This window comes from Tachypleus tridentatus, chromosome 11, assembly GCF_004210375.1.
Source record: "Tachypleus tridentatus isolate NWPU-2018 chromosome 11, ASM421037v1, whole genome shotgun sequence".
In the NCBI taxonomy this organism is placed as follows: domain Eukaryota; kingdom Metazoa; phylum Arthropoda; class Merostomata; order Xiphosura; family Limulidae; genus Tachypleus; species Tachypleus tridentatus.
This window is the reverse complement of record NC_134835.1, coordinates 87,068,915-87,083,177: the sequence shown is the minus strand read 5'-3', so window position 1 is coordinate 87,083,177 and position 14,263 is coordinate 87,068,915. Positions and strand designations below refer to the sequence as shown.

Here is a 14,263-nt window from a genome sequence, read left to right as displayed (position 1 = left end):
TATGTTCACGTACATAACATATTAAATCGGAGACTTATCCGAAATAAAATTTATAAGTAACAAAGTAAAATTATAAAGCAAAATAACTATACATTCACATCAGTAAAACCTTGGAAGTATAGGAGAAAAATGAATAAAACTGTATCATAAAGATTGCAATAATATATGGGCGTTGAAATTTAAAAAATCAAATACCTAAATCCCACATAAGGTCTACCTGTGTTTACTTTTATTTCAGAAGATTTAATATAGTAATTAATATTCATAAAATTAAATACAAAAATTGCCAGTATACTTTAAAAAATAAGGAAGACTAAAGACAATGAGTCCTGCATGAAAGTGAATTTTAATAAGTGAAACTAAAACTGTATTAATATAAATCTAGTGTGGCATAAATTACTGGTATATATTGAAACCACAAAACTATATTGTGGTATGCAAAAACACCAAGAAAATATTTTAATAATTCAGCCTTTTATTATGACATTCAGTATCAATTTTTCATTACTTCTGTAGCTTGAAGGGTGTCTTTAAACACGACCATAATGGTCTATGATGTTCCAAAAAATGTTAAAATTTTCATTCTAATAAGTGAAATATTCAAGTAATTATTGACTAAGTTTTTCTATAACATTAAATATGGTTTTACGTCAAGAAACTCTTGTTATAAAATCTAAAGTTCTGGATTATATTGTATACAAGTTAAATAAAATAAAATAATTTTAGTAACTAATATTTAAATGCTAACGTGTTTACTTTCTGTATTTACCCATGAATCAGATAAAGAAAACTATTGACATGTTAGACTATGGGAATAAAATACACAATGTAATAGTTCCTTATTAACATATACTACACTGCATTCAGTTACATACATTATTATCTCCAAAATCATTGGGATAAATGTACACATCTTTAATATTTCTTTTGAAGGCTGAAAAAGCTTTACATGAACATTTTAGTGACATCAAAAAAACTTAAAAGATAATATTATACTCAATGTTTTGTTTTTCTTCATAAACAAAGTTTAGGACCACACCATTGCTGACTTCATAGTTCTAACATTATTTGCCATCTTTGTAGTAACCAATTCAACAGACTTAGAACTGTAGTTTAATAGACACATTCTTAGCATCTACTGACAGTACTTCAAAGAAATCACTAAGTGAATCCTAATAACAATAAAATAACAACTTTTATTTAATTTCGTTTTTTATTTATTGAGAAAATAATAGCCATAAAATTTAACAATGATTCACAGAAGAGATTCAAATATTAACAATGTGCATATAAGCAGAGTGAGAGACAGCTTCATTTGCTATTGAATGCGTAATACATTTCCAAATCTGTGCAATTAAAAAGCATTCAAGATAATTATATAATTCATGAAACTTAAATTATGAAAAAGCATGTATGAGAGTAAAATAAACAGCAAAGTAGTTGACTGGATGATGTTGGTCATATTTTATTATAAATAGCTTTATTTTGTTTCACAGTTAGGACTAGGCTAGCAATGTTTAATTGTGATTAACAAGTATTCATTTAAAAATATTCCTTATAAAATATTTTGGCATTGTTCTCGGGACCAAACAACTAGGTTGTAATTGGCTAATAATTGTGTTTTTTCAACAATGGATAGTGCTTTTCTTATTGAGAAGCTATCTACAGACAAAGTAAACACAATAAAGAGTTATGGGAACTTGTAAAAAGACAAATGTTTAAAGTGCACGAGAAAAGCTGTTAAGTCAAATATTGTGAAACTATCAAACTTTGCTTTTTTATTAAAAAACAACAAACTTGCTTCTTGTTATTTCATTAAATTTCTTTTTCACAAAACAAAATAATGTACACAGAACATAAAATTAGCATTTGTTGAACATACTCTTACCCATTTCTTTAATTCTATAATAAATAGAGTTGAGTATACACTAAAAATGAATCAAATTTAAACCTGCAAAAGTATGGAAGCATACACTTTATCAATGACAAATATAATTAAGCACATTTTTCAGTACATATGACAAATTTACTTAAGTGAATGCTATTGTGCCAGACATAGTTTTAGTAAGATGCTTAACAACACAAGTTGATCTATGCAACATAAAATGTCACAGGCATAGCAAAAAGTAAAACAATTTGAAAGTTTAATGATTTTTTTTCCCAATTTAAATATTAGATTAAGAACAGAATATTTACAATTAATACATAAGTAGGAAAAAATAGTTTAAATATTACATGTTTTAAACTTTGTCATCACAATGAGAAGGGTAGTCTTATTCATAATATTGTAAGTTATTATAGTCACAGTTTTAGTTTTATGCTACATACAAAGAAGGTACAACTAAAACTTATCCTTTGCATGAATATGCAGGACATTATAAAAACATTACAAACATCAAGAATAATGATAAATTTTACAGTTTTATTAACTTTCATGATAATTTTTTGTAGATATTAATGTTTAATACACTTTATTTAATATATAATACAAGGCAAAGTGTACTGTAAAAATTATGTTCACATCCATTATGTTACTGGATTCAACAAATTAACTGTGTTTATGGCCTTTCTTCACTAAATACTATTTATGAATAACTAATTTTTCTTCAGTGTCTCATAATTCAGTGCAAATAGTAAGAACAAATCTCCTTGCAACACTTTCAGTGTTTATGTAACCAGGAAATTTTGATACTTAATTTTTGACATTTTATATAAAAGAATATGTTAATTCAAGCCCTCTTTTGTACATTATATAAGCTTGTGACTTGTATAATTAAGGAAAGACCTATCTTTACAACATCTGAAAAAAAAAGGAAGAGCTAAAAATATCAGAGAATGAAGTAATAATTTAAGCATCTGTTGTTGTTATAGTTCATGAAAACTGATTTATATTCATTAAGTTTAATTACAAACAAGAGTGGGTAAGCTAAATTAATAACAGTGAACTTGTTATGTATATAAACAAAGGATTTGGCATTTATGTTAATTTTTAAAATCTACAATTTTAAGGGGTAGATTGCATTTATAAAGCAAATTATTTTATTTTTATTTCAGTGTTCATGGTTTGCTCAATAGTTGCATATCAGTACAAAAAAGTATATTAAGAAATGACCAACTATCTTAACATAGACATCTGTTCATCTATTGTACATATATATGTTGTATTTTTTGTATTTATTAACACATTCAAATGACAGTATTAAAGTATAACAACATGGACTAACGATGATAAACTGCTTAAGTCATCAATACATGTAACTGCTTCATTTTTTGGAACTGAAGTGTTTCCTTTCATAGTATAATAAAGTCTAAGCTACATTAATAAAATTATTATTCCACCATTGCTGAAAGTTTCTCTATATTTTTTGTTGTGTTGAAATTTAAACTAGTGAAAGAGAGTGAAATTTATAAAAACTGCTATTATTTAATTGCAGTTTTGTTTATAAAATATGAATATGAGTATGTGGAGAACATTCCTTTGTTAATATACATCCAGAAAAGTAAATCGGAACAAAGTATTTTCTGGTTTCCATCTATGTGGCTAAGACAAGATACTTGCAACTAAGTTGTCAAATAAATTTCCTTATCCAGGTTGTAGAGCATCCATACCATTAAAAAGATCAGGACATCCATTGTCAATTAGCAGTTTTTGAATAGCTTGAGAGTTTGAGTTTCGTGCATATACAAGGGCTGTTCTTCCTTTTGAGTCCACAGCTCTCACATTGGCATTATGCTAGAAAAATCAAATGCAAAATTATATGCTAATAATAAGAACTGTTTCAACAAAATACAACATGAACATATTTTAAGAAAACAAGTAATGACAGATCCAAAGCAAATTAATTATGCACTTTATATAATGATTTTTTTTTTTTAGAAGTACTCATATGCATCTTAAAATTCAAATACTATAAAAAGAATGTCAGTTGTTAGAAAGACAGAAAGGATTTTGCTACACTTAACTGTGACAGTGTACAGAGCAACCTAGCAGAGTTTTTCCCTGCTAATTCAGTTTTCTCTATACATGTATTTAGTGATCTCTATTTTTCTACCTAAGGTAATATTGATGTGTAATTATTTCTAGATTATGCTTGGAAACATCCATCAAGAACAAAAGATTTCTACCAATTTAAACATCTACTAGACAGTCATGTCACAATTTACCTAGCATCATCCAATATAGTCTTTGTTCAGCAAATACTTACCTGAAAATTACAAAATATAAACTTGTATTGGCACTTTCTTAAATATTTTCTTTAAATCTATCATATAGCACCTTTAGCAGGTGGATACATTGATTAATATATTTAAGTTAAATTAATATTTTTCTTGTTTGTATCATTTTAATTTTGAGCAATAAATAGTTTGGAGCTATACTTCAATAAAAATAAAATGAGGCAAATGACAAAAGATAAAAAAATTATTTGAATTTTTTAAAACAATTTTTATGCTACTGTTTATGTTTTATCATGATTCCAGTTATGTATTTTCAACTTTCATGTAAGGTTATATTTTTGATGACTAACTTCACTATGTACACAGATGTAATATACATCTGAAGATTCTAAATTAAAGAAAACATTATGCCAAAAAAGTAAATTCAAAATGGTTTGAAAGATTACTTTCAACTGCAATTCTATGAACTGAGAAGTTATAGTGAATAAATTCCCGAGTTAAAGTAAAGGAGAGTATAATAATATGGCACTGCTATATTCACTGCTGATGAGACCTTTCCTCTTCAGGCTTGGCAGATAGTGTTCAGAAACTATTTACATTAGCAAATTAACAACAGTTTGTAGTAACACATCCTCTCGTGTGAACTGGGTTAAGTTACAAACAAACAGAGCAATATACTACACTTCCAGAACCACTACAGATGCAGAATGGACTACAACTGCTGTCCTGATGAACACAAAAACAATAACTACACAGACTACATATAGCCACCATGGCTGCCATTCCAGCAGCAATTACAGGATAATTTTAACATGTTTGGACACCTAAACTAAAGTCAAATTAAAAATGTGATTGATTGCATGCCTGAGAGACAGTGGGCTATAACATTTTGGGGCTGATATGATCAGATACTGAAAATTACTTTGTGCAGCTTTATAGTTAATCAGTAGTTACTTTTATTATTTAGGGCATTCAATTTATTATGCCAAGTATCTGTGGTACCACCAGTTTACTACTACACTAAGCAATAAAATGCCTTTTTAACCCTTGATAAACTTTTAAAATTATTGTAACTCTAAATCATTATATACTAAACTTGTAAATATTCTTACACATGCACATTCTAAATTCATTTCTTTAGCTATGGAAATGAGATGGTGTAGTGTATTTTATACTGCAATAAAAATAGTTGCAATATGAAACATAACACAGAACACTGAATTTTGTAATCATGTAAAAGAGATAACTTGGTTTTAATTTCCAAATATTAAACTTATTTGAGTAACTTTTTAAACTCATTTATTTTTTTTTATTTATGAACACAACATGAAAGCAATTTAAACTATTACAGTTTCAAAATATTTTCATCTGTCTATTAGTTAATTACTACAAATAAGTTTCAGATTAATGGTAGAAATGTTATGTTCTACACTTGCATAGTCTACAACAGGCAGTTGTTGCTTATTCTAGAGTACTCATCTTGAATATTTTGTCTAAATAGTCTATCAAAGAATATCAAGCTAAGTCATTCATCTTGTCTAAAGAGGTTTTTTTCTGTCTTATGTAGTTTGATTAAACTTGTAGTGTCCCTTTTATGTTTTTTTTAAAGAAAACTTGTATAGTAATTCAATTGCAAAGGAATATTCATATTAGTACTTGATTACTTGAAAGAAAATTAATAAATCTGAGAACACCAAAACTCAGTCAAGTAAAAGCCAAAGAATAACAGGAAGGTTTGACTGAAAAATGTTTAAATAGAAAAATATAAATTCTTCAAAACTAAGTTCAGAGCAAAGAAAGATGACATAATCTAAGTATAAAGAAACAACCTGTATTTTAAAAAAGAAAATTGTAGTATAAAACAAGTTTATCTTTTAGGTGCTTTTATCAGAGAGCTAACAAATCAATCTCTAAATTAAATCTTGAATTTTAATTTCATCTTTTCCATGCTAAGAAAAATAGTATTACATATGTAAAACAACAATGTCATTCTTCTCAAAGCCCAGGAACTACCTGCATGGTTAATGATCAATTTCACTACCAAACAAGGATCAATAATGTATTATTCAGGTATCACCTGATTTGCCAGTGGGAAAGACCATTGGCAATTTTTTTTATAAAGTATATGCTATGTGACAGCAGTCTCTCCCACAAGAAAGTACGCGATAGCTGAATTAAATGATTCAGTTCTATGATCAAAAAGTGGCTACCTTAACCAACTTTGTATATTAAGAATAAATGCTTAGTATTTAGAGAAATTGTGAAAACTTTTATATTAAATAAGGGGTATAAAAATAATATTCTTGTAAATTAGAGTTATAAAATTATCAACACATGCCAGAACGCACCATATTGGCTGAGCCTAATCATGCAGTTGATTAAGTAAAAAAATTTTAAGTCAGAGTGCATGATTCAGATTTGTGACTAACTGTTGAAACCTGTAGTAACGAGAAGATATAATCTTTGGTATATAAAAATCTTAAGTGTTAAGTCAAGAACATAACCTTATTCATTTTAAATTGAATACATTATTTTGCTAATAAAAATAAAGCAATATGAATATTATATTTCTATTATTTACATACAAATTTCTAAATTACAAAATCTTTACCCATATTAATAGCTGAGTCATAGCCAGGTTGCCCATAGCTGCAGCAACATGAAGAGGAGTTCGGAGATCACACTGACTAACTGTTGCGTTAACCTGGTCATCAGATGTTAAACATGCCAGGATGTGAACAAGGGACTTGAAATCAGACTTACAAACTGCATCAATGAGTTGCTGAAAAACAAATATCAAACATTTCTTCACATTAAATGTATTTGTAAAAAGTCGTGCAGTATGATTACTTCCAAGATGTCTGAGCAAATACCAATTAAATCAAACACACACTAGAATTCAACAACAATCTACAAAAGAGATTCCAAGATTCTAATTTTAGCAGAGCAAATCATCAAGTTCAGAGAAAATGTTAAGTATAAACCTACTGAACAAAACTTACATGACACTTATTTTTCAAACCTATAGGATAAGTTTAATTTCTCACTTAAGTTTACACTTAAAAATTCTTACCTTGATAAATTGCAACAAGAAATTATGACTGATAAAATATGGCATCAATATTTCTCCCACGTTATTTGCTATTAAAATTCACAATATAAATAACTTCAAACCTTATAATAATTAAGTTACAGCATTGTTTTTTCACTTCACTGTAAAACTTACTTCACCAAGAGAGAAGGCTGTATTAACTGGTGCGAGAAATTCCTTAAATACGTATTTTGCTCGAATCCAATATTCTTTCTCCTCTCTAAAATAGAAGAGCATAGAGCATACTACATGGTCATTGTGATGCAAAACACAAGTTATTTAACTAACTTAAGGCTTTTATATAAATTAGTAAAATGCAAAATTATTCAAGACAGTTATCATACCATATAATGAAAAGAACGAGAAGATTTGTCCAACCTCCTTGAACACTATAATGTATATTGAAAAAAGAAAGTAATACAATATCAATACAAAGTAATTTTAATATCTTAGGTTATGATTGAATTATTCAAAAGTGTATTAAAAATCTTACAATTTACAATAGCATTATGTATATCAATTGAAATTAAATATTACAAGTACTGTACCGGCTTGAATTGGGAGTAGGTTTTGCTTGATATCTTGAACGGACTTCCCAAATGTTGTTGACTAGCATATTGCCTACAGATGTCATTACACTAACATGTTCTGGTCTGCAGAAATATTGGATAAGTAATCAAAGATCTTCAAAAAGTTAGTATAAAAAATAAAATAATGTGTGAAACAAGATAGGTGATTTTATAACATTATTCCTGAAGAGAATAGCTTATTTCTTTCAGGAGCTTTAAAAAAATCAATTGCTTCTAATATTAGAGAGAAAATCTTCCAATGAGGAAGATTATACCCAATTCTTAAAATTACCAACTGATGTGAATATATTTAATATCAAAGGAATTTTCAGCTATGGAGATTGCACAATGCCTTAAATAATATCACTTGATTAAATGAAACTTTTTTACTAAAGTGACCTCTCTTGAAAGAAAACATGTTTTAACCTTTCCTATCCCCACAGTTATATTTGGTTTCCCATAGTACACAACTACACTGAATAATAATTTCTACATGATGTCATCCTAAGTTCATTCCAATATAAAATCACCCTCATATCAGATTATGAGAGCCTTTAACTACATTTGGGAAAGCTAGTTATCTTTCAACATAACTAGTGCTTTTAGCTGCATTATGAAAAAAAATGTCTCTTGCTCTAGTGCTTGAGGAACCCTTTAATTGCATTATGAAAAAAATGGTCATTTCCTGGTATTACTGGAATCTATAGTCATACTTTTTGAAAAATGGCCCTCTTCTGGTATTACTGGAGTCTATTGCTACATTTTATAGAAGTATCTCTCTTCAGGTATTATTGAAGCTTTTAGCTGTGTTAGAAAGGCATCTCTGGAGCCTTAGCTACATTATAGAAAGATAACTTTCTTCTGGTATTACTGGATATTTAGTAACATTTATTGAAAATTGGTTCTCTTCTGGTATCATTAGAATTTTTAGAAAGAGTATAATTAAAAATAATTAGCCAATATTAATCAACCAAAATGATAAATATTCTTCTTCAAAAGTATTCTGCACATACAACTTGCTTCAGCAACTAAACTTCATACAACCAGTTCCATTTTCTTTAATCTAATTTACTAATGATTCCAAATACTTTTCTCCAACTATTATTTATTTACTTATATTAAGCCATTAGTTCTCAAAACTAAGCTTAAAATTAACTGGTTGGGACAGTCAATCTACTTTTTACTCCCCTAGCATAACATTAGAAATTAGAAAATGTATGGTATGTCTAAATAACAAATACTAACAAAATGTTCATATTTCTTCTACCTTATTTTAATACATTATTTTTCATAATTAATCTATTACCATGTTTATGTGCAGTTTTTACATAAAACAGTCAAGAATGTTATTACATAGTGACATTGATTTTATTCAGTTTTTTGTGTAATTTTCTGGAGATATCACCTGTTCTGCCCATGGGATCTATAAATGTAAAGTTACAGTGAGAGTGTAAATAAACAGAAGCATCCTCAATAGTAGGTCAGGTGATATCTTGAGGTTGAACCTCACATTTGAACGAGAATGACAAGTCATGTGAGTAATGCTAATCATTTTTGATAAATTCAAGTAAAGAATGTTATATCTAAATATTCTTTTAGAGTTTATCATCATCAAGTGCAGTTTAGATAAAAGTCTTAGATCCAGTAAAAAGTGACAGTCCTCTATCTAAGCAAGTACACACAATGTGTTTGTAAAGAGGCTGATGACAGTGTAAACACAATTAGCAGTCTTTATTAAATAACACAGTTCTCAGAAACTCCATCATAGTTACAGAATTTAGAATTAATGCACAACAGATATGTCATCAAATCTCCCGTTACTTTAAACTGTTCTTAAAAAAAAAGGTAAGCAAGGCCTGGAGCTCACTGCTATGGAGAAATTACATAGTTGTTCTTGTTTCAGTAAAGAACTGAATTATATTAAGTTATCTTTACTTTTCCAGGAGTTAAATTTTCATATATTCCAGTTTTTTTCTTCAAGAGTTTACTTATAACAGATGGGTACTTAGTCGTTACCAGTAGAACAATATACACAGTTGTAGCATTGGCACATAGTAAGTGTAAACTGAAAAAGTTGTGAGAAATGATTCATGGAAGAGCACATAATTTGACATTTTAAACCTGTATTTTCAACAAGAAGCATTACTTACGGCCACTCATCCAAGTCCAAGGAACGAACCTTAGATATATGTGAACCTAAGTTTCTGTGGATTCCTGAGCATTCGATGCACATTAAAGCTCCAAGGTTGAGACTTGCCCAATCAGGGTCTACCATTTTAAGAAAAATGTAGAGAATATCATACATATCTAGCACTTAAATTTCAATCCTGAAAAGCAAGATGCACAAATAATGCATTGGAGAATATATGTTTCCATAAGTTTATATTGCTTAAGAATGCAGCATGTATTCATATTTTTAAAGTTCTCATTTATAGTATCTCTTCTTGTATGTAGTTTCACCTCTAAAGTTTTAGAAGGCAATACAAGTCTCTAGCAATTAGAAATAACTATCTTCTGCAACCAGGTCTACTTTTGACCTTAATATCAATATTGCAGTTATCACTTTATTTTGAACTTCACTGCAGTGTTGAGTTTTTATTACAGATACAACACAACAGTACAAACACCATAGTGGACTTCTTTTGATCTAAAAAAACTACCCCTATTTTTGAACCAAAATAAAAATAAATTTTAAAATAATTTTACCATATAGAACATTACTTGATGTGCACGAGTTGTTCTTGATAAATAAGAAAACCAAGACTTTCTGTTCTTAAGCAAGACATTTTAAACATTTATAGCTTACTTATGATAATCAAGAATTGTATCCAATTCATTTTTGATATGCATACATAATTCATTCCAATACTTATCATTTAAGTATTGTTCATAAAATATTAAAATACTATTGAGTAAAAGCAATCCCAGTGTACTGATTTTAACAAGCAGTAAGAAATAATGCTTTACATTTGTTACAGATAAAAAAATCCCATTTCAAAAATTATAAAAAAACATCATGCCAATATTTACTTGATACACTGTGGAATGATTTGTAAATTCTTGATTCAGTATTTTAGTTGGTCAAAGCTATATCAAAACATGTTTCATGTATTCAACCAAACACTTTCAATAATTAAAATAATTCTTTTTCCTGAAATGTGTCTAGTTGGAAATATTCACTATAAATGTTCAATCATACTTCAACACTTACTTTGTGCATCACAGTCTGCACATTGACTATTACCAGGCACATCACTTCGAATTGCTTGCAGCAGTGAAATATCTACTTGTATAGTTGACCTTGACTGTTGAATAATAGAATGGCAAAAATATTACATAATTCATGTAGAGCTGAGAGTTTACAATGTACAATTTTACTAGCAATGATTTATTCCATTTCCTTTTCTCCTGTTCTATTTTTCCTTAAAGTACCATGCAGTTTCCTAAATCAAACATTTTACATTTTATGTTTTCTGGTGCATATCAGAAAGTGTCTATCCTTAAGAAAATTTAACATAACTATTATTATTGAGTGTAAGCTGTTTAAACTCAACTCATTGAGTGAATCAATATCAAGTTTACTAAGAGTTGTTAGCAAGAACTTAAATAAAAATAATTACATGTTCCCACATACATAACAATTTTTCACAAAATCCTAAAACATTAAAATAATTTTAGCTATCTGTATTTATATTTGATTGAAAATGCACGTGTTCAAAGTGCTTGGTTGTAAATTTCGGTTTTCTTACACCAACATAAATAAATGACTAATTATGATCAACCTACATTGCATGGTCTTAAAATGAAAACTTAGAGATTTTAGCCTTCAAATAAAGGGTAAAGATTTTTTTTCTGTAGTGCAGAATCTGTATGTAGAGAGTAAAATTTATCATTACGGCACCAAAAATTTTTACAGAACACATGCTCCTATCTTATTATTTTAATATATTAATTTTTATAATTAATCAGTTATTCTATTTATGTGCAGTTTTAACATAGTCCTCAAGTTGCCTTCAAATAAGGATATGGATGTAAAGCTACAATTTGTGGAAGAATGTACACAATATCATCCAATGGTATGTCAAGTGGTGTTTTGAGTTTACAATGACTCAAGTTCGAATTGCAATGACCAATCACATGTATATTTATAGTCACTCTGATCAAACCTAACATTACTTACTTTAATTCTATAACACCAGGCTTACTCAGCCAGGTAGAAATATTGATAGAGTGTAATTCTGAAGAAAGAACAGCTTAATTCCAGTAAAAGAAATGTCTAGCATCCAAAGCAAGTACACAGATTGTGTTAGTTGCACATTGTATCAAATCTAATTCTTTCCAAAACCAAATCAATTTCAGAGAAATTCAAAATTACTGTCAAATATCTTGTTTGAATTTCCCATTATTTTGTAGATTTATCCTGTCCTTCTAATGACACTAAGTTTCACTGGATTTAATATAGATGCATCAGTAAGAATTATAAACTAACATGTAGATACTTCTACAATAAAAATATTACCTTGGCTTTTGTACTTTGAATTCTTTGTAAACTAGATAAAATCTGCTGTTCTATAGCTTTTATCCACTGTTCACGTTCCTGTTGTGTTAATAAAGAAACAAAAAATTTCAGCTTTTTTCTTTCCAAAACTTGATTTTAATTTTTAAATTAAAATGAAAAGGAATGCAATAGAAAAACCTTAGTGTATAACAAATAATTATTCCATTTAAAACACTGCCAATATATGTGTATTATACTGACACTAAAAAAATTTATTTTCCAGAATTTTCAAAAGAAACCATAAGTACACCACTTTCAAATTTGTGTACATTCTAAAGAAGTTTTGATAACCATACTGTAATAATTTTAAATACCACATCCAATTATGCTCTCTCTGACAACCATACATTTTGACAATATCACTGCAACATTTCCCATTGCAAAAACATTTGGTTCATGACTTTTGTTCAAAATAAAGCATGCCTCCCTGCAAATGTTCCATAATCTGTTTAATATATTAAAACAAGTTTCCAAAAAATCTCTTTAATACTATCACCCAAAATTCCACAAGCACTATTTTGCAGCTTCTTTCATACGTCTTTGTGTAAAATACCATGAATACACGTTTTTTTTTTCAAACTGCTTACTATAGTTTAACAGCAGGAATGACTAGGAATCTTATCTTGGCTAATACATATTCTGTTGACTTTGTTTCCATACAATTGGCCCATAAAATTGATCTGACAGTAAACATAGTTCATCTTGACCTTTGTATCATTCACTCTCTTGATCCCTAACTTGCTACTGATGGAATATCCAGTGATGACTCATTCTGAAAAAGTTTTAAACCACAACATGTACCATTTGTTAAATTTATTTTTACCAAATAATCAGTGGAAAATGACACGACTTCTTATGGTTTAAGGGACACAGTCTTTATTATCAGTTGTCAACATTTTAAACCTAGCTAAGTACCATTCATAGTTTTCTGCATATTTTGTAAAAGCAAACTGTTAACTTTTTAGATTGAAATCATTACTTAATTATGCTGCTTGCTGTCAGCTGGGTAACAAATGTTTTTTCATCACTGACATTTGCATTAATGGATTCTCTCTTGTTATAAGACACTTCACTTACCATGGCTGTGATATAACTGAAGTTCTCAATTTATGAAATTTATGAATATTTTGTGGTCAAGTGCTGTTCCATACCCTTCCCAAAAGCAATAAATTTACCAAAATCCAAACTGTTGGAAAGTACTTATGCAACTTGGGTTTGTCACAAAAATTGCCAATTTGCATATACAAAATAATTTTAACTGCAGCCCTTTGTAATATTTATTTACAATAACTAGTTTTCTGACAATCTTCTTTAAGAGGGCAAAACTTTACCATGAAGAATCAGACAACAGCAAAGATGTATGATAAGGTTGTTTTTTGTTTTGTTAAATTATATTTATCTAATTTTACACAATTTCCATATTTTATAAGTTACTTTGTCACATTAAGCTGTTATAAGGACTATATTAAAAAGAAAATTATCTGGTAAAACTTAATTATAACACAACATATTTTATTTTCTGTTCTCACTTGCAATTCATACATAAAGTACAAAGTAGATGTATTATTTTCCAAATGGTTTCTTTCATAAAAACATCCCTTCCAGTATAAAAATAATCTTGCTAAATCCTTATTTAGTGTAATTACTTTGCATATGCTGCTGAGAATTTTAATCAATTTAAAGAATCCCCCCCCTCAGGTAGTAGGGAATACATTATTAAATTTTAAATGAAAATAATAAAATTTAAGGTTAATTATAGTGTGAAACTAGAACATAAATAAGAAATTATACAAGAATTAAAGAAAGAAGAAATAAAACATTCTTGAACTGCCCATCCTAACCAAAAACACATTAAAGATTATGTTGGAT

At 28.5% G+C, this 14,263-nt stretch overlaps 1 protein-coding gene across 2 annotated transcripts in view; it reads right to left on the bottom strand.

Moving 5' to 3' along the window:
- LOC143232689 (centaurin-gamma-1A-like) overlaps window positions 1-14,263 on the bottom strand; it is a 61,093-nt gene continuing 46,830 nt past the window's right edge. The window contains exons 15-21 of one of the 2 annotated variants that reach the window (XM_076468428.1): window positions 12,356-12,433; window positions 11,048-11,141; window positions 9,987-10,104; window positions 7,816-7,920; window positions 7,403-7,487; window positions 6,788-6,958; window positions 1-3,733 (exon numbers count right to left, since the gene is read on the bottom strand). In XM_076468428.1, coding sequence (XP_076324543.1) covers window positions 3,584-3,733; window positions 6,788-6,958; window positions 7,403-7,487; window positions 7,816-7,920; window positions 9,987-10,104; window positions 11,048-11,141; window positions 12,356-12,433 — 801 coding nt within the window. In that variant the 3' untranslated portion in view covers window positions 1-3,583. The remainder of the gene's footprint in view (window positions 3,734-6,787; window positions 6,959-7,402; window positions 7,488-7,815; window positions 7,921-9,986; window positions 10,105-11,047; window positions 11,142-12,355; window positions 12,434-14,263) is intronic. The other variant, XM_076468427.1, reaches the window with a different exon arrangement.